Below are 6,032 nucleotides of genomic sequence, written 5' to 3'. Positions count from 1 at the left end.
GTTTGACCGTTGTCTAAAGTTGTCTCACGTTTCATTTCACAAGCCCTTCAGATTAGCTATTCATTACATAATTAAGGTCCAGTAAGTTGAAGTATCAATAAGTGTTTTTGTTTTCATTCAAAAATATTTTTGAAGTGTTTTCTCTGACACAATGCGATATGTTTCTTAAAGTGCATATAAAGTAAAAAAATGTTTTACTGGATATGATACTTTAGCAGTTTCTGAGTACAAAAATGTAATTTTCGGTGAGTACAACCTTCTTTAAGGTTTTTTTTTCGGGGCGCGAAGTTCGAATTTGGCGCTCGGATAGTGTCTCAATTTTCCGCTCGGCCAAAACGATAGCATTACAAGGATGTGATGTCATTAGTCGCGCAGAAGACACGATCGGTGGTGGAAGTATCATGGCAGAGACTAAAAAAAGATGTCCTGGTAAAACGTATTGTGCTGCTGGCGGCCCCGGCGCTGTAAATTGCACTAACAAGACCGGCACGCCGGGAATTACTATGCATTATTTTCCGAAGGACGAAACTTTATGGCAGAAGTGGACTCGGTTTGTCCGAATTCACAGGAAAGATTTCGTCTCGACAAAATCTTCAGCACTGTGTTCGGCGCATTTCGATGAAACGTGCTTTCATTCTAAGAGCATTGCTGCTTTCGACGCAAGCGGAAATCCTGTAAACCAAAAACGGCGTTTGATTCTTGGATCTATTCCTTCCAAAGATACAGTTGTGCCATACACGTCTCCCTTGACCTCGCGAAAGCGCCGAATGGTGAGTAGACAACAGTAATCTCCTATAAGATACCTAAGCTAAATGCGGGCCCTCGGCCTACAGTTGTAGTTGTTATGAAATCACATCGGCGTAAGTTATCCATTAATTTCCTGAAAAGCCAATTGTGACCTTTCCTGCGCGATTTGTTTCGTTTGTAAGGTTCTCTTTTTATTTTTGGGTTTAATAGTGAACGGGTCAACAACTTCGATCCCTTTTGCTGGACACAGCTGTTGACGCTTCCGGTTGGTTATTAGCGGAAGGAATACTATTGTGTGATGTGAACATGTGAAAAAGATGAATGCTTTCTTTGCTGATTAGAATGCCGTATTTGGCTTGTCTGCAGAATAACGGGCCCACTTATTTGCATAATGTTTGCCGTGGAACCCTTTTGAAGCTTTCGATACGTATGAATAATTATCAAATGCACCGGAAGTAACACTCAATCTTTTAAAATCCAAATGGTACAATATGCCAACAAGATATATTGGACAAAATGCTGTATAACTGAATCTTACGGATTTTAAGTTATTTTACAATAATTAACTAGATGCTTGTCTTTCATTTGCGGCTGATATGTTGAAAGGGCACATTAAGTGATTCAATGTCGTCTTTGGTCAACATAATTTTTCAGATCAAAAGAGATGCACTTTTTGGAAGTGATGGTGCTACTTCAGTAAAACGGAGAAAGATTCTCCCTATTACTGAAACTCCATGTACCAGCACTACTGAACCAGCTATGACTGAGTATGCTAAGCCAGATACAAGTTCAGGTGGCCCAGCTGGCATTAAGACTCCTGGCTCCAGTTCCATGTGTTTTGATGTTGATGTCACTCCTGTGTCAGTTTCTACTGAAGCACAAGATAGAGAAGCTGAAACGGCTTTTTCAAGCTTATCTATTGTAAGACCAGGCTCCATAGCCTCAACGCAACCCACGCCATCAGGGTCTGGTTTTCAGACTAGCTCTTCGACTTCAAATAAAAGAAAAGTACCCTGCACAAAGTGTTCTGGCAGGGCAAAGAAGCTCAAGTCCCTTCGGAAGAAACACAGCCGGCTCCAGAAGAAACTTGAGAAACTAAAAGAAAAATGTAATCAACTTCTGGTTCAACAGGTAGGCTCAATCCACTATCTTGTGATGTGACTGCATGCATGTAACTTTAAGTTTGTTTTCTTGTTCATGGAGAATACATGTATGTAACAAGCTTTTTGTCAGGGGAACACACGAGGTGGGAGACCTCCAACTTACTGCACTGATCACTTGCTAAATTATGTATATATGTGTTTGTGGTTGTAAAATGGGATCTACCTCAAGTAGTGGACTGTGCTAAGGAGTCATAATTCTGTAGTCCCTTATTTAATTAATCTTTGGGTTGTTAGAATGATGATCCAAAGGACCTAACAAGAGAAGATAACCCTGAAGAAATCAAAGAAGAAAAGGAGGAAGCCGAATCATCTGACAGTGAACCTCAGGATGATGATGAAGAGGGCACTGAATGGCTCCAGCAGGAGGAGAGTTCGGAGGCATTCAGCTCACAAAGTGAAGATGAAATAGAAGAAGACGAAACAGCGAATACCATAACGTAAATTATGTGCATGCTTTGAATGTGAACTTGTGGTCATGCTTCAGAATGTAAATATACATGTAGGTAAGAAAAACTAGTAAAACTTATCATCTTTAAATTTTCATTCAGGGTTGACCAGGGAACTCCAGCACAAGATGAGCCTAAGTTTATTGTGTTGTTCACCCAGCTTTTGGTACTGTTTTCTCTGTTTTGCTTTAAATGTAAAACAAGTGGTCCAAGAGTAACCATGAAACAGAGGGGAACCATGGTGATTGCAAGTCAGCAATGTCAACATTGTGGCGATGATGCGTTTGTGTGGAAATCCCAGCCCATGACCCTTGGAGGAAAACATCCCCTTGGAAACATATTGTTAAGTTTTGCTATACTGATGGCTGGAGCATCTATCAGCAAAGTGTTACTGGTGTTCAAGCACATGGGCTTGTCAGCTTTCTCTGCGAGAACATTCTTTTACCATCAAAGGAGCTTTCTATTTCCAGCTGTGATTAGCTATGGGGAACAGTACCAAGCAGGCCTCATTTCTAAACTTAAGGAACTGAAAGATGTTGTGCGGAGTGGAGACGGGCGTTTCGATTCAATGGGCCACAGTGCTAAATTTGGAGCCTACTCAATGTTCTCTAACAAACTTCTCAAAATTGTGCATTTTGAAATTCTGCAGGTAGCAAGTCCAAACAGTTAAATATTTAAATTAAATGACTAGCTATGTAAAGATATTGTTGCTTTAGATGAAATTGACCAATCATCACCATGACAGTGGATTCCAGAAAATCAAATGTCAAGGAAGTAAAAATTTAACATTGTAGTTTTTTGGGGGGGAGGGGGGGAGGTGGCAAGTTGAAGTGTCTGATATTTTTATGTAGTTCATCTTCTGACTTTTTCTAACTCTTACTTACTTTTCGAAGTGTTCCTATGTAACCCAACTTGCTTTTATTTGGCAATATCGTCTATTACATGTCAGTTTTCATCCCTTTTTATTTGCTAACGACAAATTATCATTTAGTTATGAACAAATTATTACCAGTTTTTAATCTCTCTGCAGGCAAACGAAACTGGTAGCAGCACTGCCATGGAGCTTGAAGGGGCAAAACGTTGCTTTTCTTATCTTCAAACTGCTGGCATTTCCATTAAAGTTTTCATTTCTGACAGACACAGGGGAATTGCCAAATGGATACGGGAATATCAAACAAGTTGTGCCCACTTCTTTGACATCTGGCATGTGGCACGCTCAATTGGAAAGGCAATGACAAAACTGGGGAAAGAGAAAGGTTGTGAAAAAATTGCTGACTGGGTCAAAGGTGCACATAACCATTTGTATTGGTGTGCCACATCTACAAAGCAGGGGTTTGAAGAGTTGATCGCTGCAAAGTGGATGTCATTCATGCAGCATGTGGCCAATAAACACAACAATCATGAATCTTCCCTGTTCAACAAATGTGCTCATGATGATCAGATTGAAAATCGAAGATGGATCAAGATAGGTGAATTATAGTCAGTCTTGTTTGGTAGTAATATATAGTTTTGGAGCTAGGCATTTACCATTGATAAACCCATAGTACACAAAAAATTATTATAATCCAGAATTATAGCATTAATTCAAAATGATATTGAATTGTTTTGGTCCTTACTCAAAAAATAACAACAAGAACAGGGACTTCCTGAATCAAATAGTTTTGTACGGTTAAACATGCATTATCTTTTACCTTCTTTTAGGAACTAAGGGTTACGACAAACTCAGCAGCCTCCTAACTAATGTGCGTCTGGTTAATGACATCAAGAAACTGTCTGCTGATGCCCAGACTAGTTGTCTTGAAGGCTTTCACTCAACCTTGAACCACTGGCATCCAAAGATGGTTTGCTTTTCTTGGCTTGGGACTTTTTGCAGGTATAGTACACCAAAATGGTTACAATTGCTATTGACACATGCATTCCCTGGCCCTGTTCAAAGGAAGGGTAATGCTATCTAACAGAGAAATTGCTATCCAGTGAGGCATAGTTTGTATGGTTTTACTGTAGATGTGTTTTCTATTGTCTGGTTGCTCTATCTCTAGGTTTTGTCACTGACATCTGCCCTGATACTGTTTGTTATATGAATGTTTTTGCTCGGGAAAATTCATCAGTTTAACTCAGTGTGAATTCACGGTCTTATTTTGTTTCCATTTTAGTTATAATTTCATGTTGTCATTGTGTTTCGTTATATATTAATAGGCACATTTTGGCCTCTCTCCACTTCAATGAGAACGTACAACGACAAACAAAGATATCTGTTGATGGAGAGGAGTACTTAAAAGTAACCTATCCTAAATTTAAGTTGGGCGATGAGGTTGTCCGTGAGGTCACAGTGCCACCAACGTATGGTATGTTTCCACTTTCAATTACACAGGGATGTTTTCTGCTAGCTGCATTATTTCATATGACATATTTCATATGTCACTTGAAGTTTTATTCCAGGCATCCCTGTAACAATGTCTACTGCCTACCTTCATTCGTTTTTATTGTATATGTAGTATCTTAATTTCACATGTTCATGTAGTACAGTAACAGTTCTTTTATTGACATTGTGATCATCATTGGTGTTTTAATAGATTATGTCCAAGAAATAAAGGGGAAACTTTTCAACACCTCAAGGTTAGAGCTTACAAATGTGGTAGACAGGTACAGCGCAAAGGTTCCACCTTCACTCAGTTCACAGTTTAAGGACAGGATGAAAAAAGCAGATGCTGTTGAAAGCTACAAAAAGAGACAGAAAAGACAAGCCACACAGCTGTATCCTGCAGGTGAAACATGAATATCCAACTAATTATAGCAACTAAAGAACATGTAAACACTAGCACCCAGCTGGGGGGAGAGGGTGCTCCCTTAAAATTCAAAATAAGTATGTACAGCAAAGGCTCTGAAGCCCTTTCTCTATTTCAGGATAAAGAAAATCAAACTTGATACCCGTTTAAGACCCAAACCCTGCCAATTGATGCCCTATGACTTTGCACAGAGGGCTATATGTAAAAAAACCTATATACCGTACCAAATGACATGCACAAGATTATGCTTAGAGGGTCATACCAAAAAAAATAACACCTGAGTGTTTAATATACATATATGCATTTTATTTAAAAAAATGAAAATTTTGCTTTTTGTAGGTGAGGAGCAAGACCAGTTGCAAGCAAGTACAGTTTCATCTGAAGCACCACCTAAGAAGAAGAGAAAAAAGCCAACATGTGCAAAATGTGGAAAGCCAAAAAAAGGGCATAAAGCTGCTCTCTGCATAGACCAGAGTTAAATAGACTTGCTTTGATTAAATTGGCTTCCACTCTATTAATTCATAATTTTCTATGTGTCAAAGTTTGATTCAATTCATTATACTGCAAAGTGGTTTACCCCCCTTTTATGATTATATTTAGGGAACTTAAATATATCACACAGCAATGTTGAATACTGACAAGGCCCAATCAGAGCTATTATTACATGTGATACAGTTAAATTTGATTTCACTTTGTTAAAACACTACTTTCAAATACCTAGGTAGGTGCCCGCTATGTCGTGTTACGTGTACATTTGAGATTAAACAAGAGAGTAGTTCAACAATTCAATTCAAAGGCACTTAATAGACCTAGGTGATGGGCCATCACGTTAGGATGTAAATGGCCTCCATGCAGCTGTCTGCAATGTTCACATGTTACAATGGAACCTT

At 38.9% G+C, this 6,032-nt stretch overlaps 1 protein-coding gene across 1 annotated transcript; it reads left to right on the top strand.

Annotated features, from left to right (window-relative positions):
• Positions 1-401: 401 nt before the first annotated feature.
• On the top strand, positions 402-5,621 carry LOC138056302 (uncharacterized). Its single transcript, XM_068902086.1, has 9 exons — positions 402-770; positions 1,402-1,878; positions 2,145-2,347; positions 2,459-3,005; positions 3,387-3,825; positions 4,058-4,229; positions 4,553-4,701; positions 4,930-5,121; positions 5,482-5,621. The coding sequence occupies exons 1-9, from the start codon at positions 402-404 to the stop codon at positions 5,619-5,621; spliced, it is 2,688 nt and encodes an 895-aa protein (XP_068758187.1).
• The last annotated feature ends 411 nt before the right edge of the window (positions 5,622-6,032 follow it).

Source organism: Montipora capricornis, chromosome 7 (assembly GCF_036669925.1).
Source record: "Montipora capricornis isolate CH-2021 chromosome 7, ASM3666992v2, whole genome shotgun sequence".
Lineage (NCBI taxonomy): Eukaryota > Metazoa > Cnidaria > Anthozoa > Scleractinia > Acroporidae > Montipora > Montipora capricornis.
Note: the sequence above shows the minus strand (reverse complement) of the source record. Positions and strands in the feature narration are given on the sequence as shown.

Excerpts from the sequence above, each read along its gene's own strand:
- LOC138056302 (XM_068902086.1), top strand. The coding sequence starts at position 402 with ATGGCAGAGACTAAAAAAAGATGTCCTGGTAAAACGTATTGTGCTGCT. Across the intron at positions 1,879-2,144 it reads ATCAACTTCTGGTTCAACAG|AATGATGATCCAAAGGACCT; the intron begins GTAGGCTCAATC and ends TTGGGTTGTTAG. Across the intron at positions 2,348-2,458 it reads GAAACAGCGAATACCATAAC|GGTTGACCAGGGAACTCCAG; the intron begins GTAAATTATGTG and ends ATTTTCATTCAG.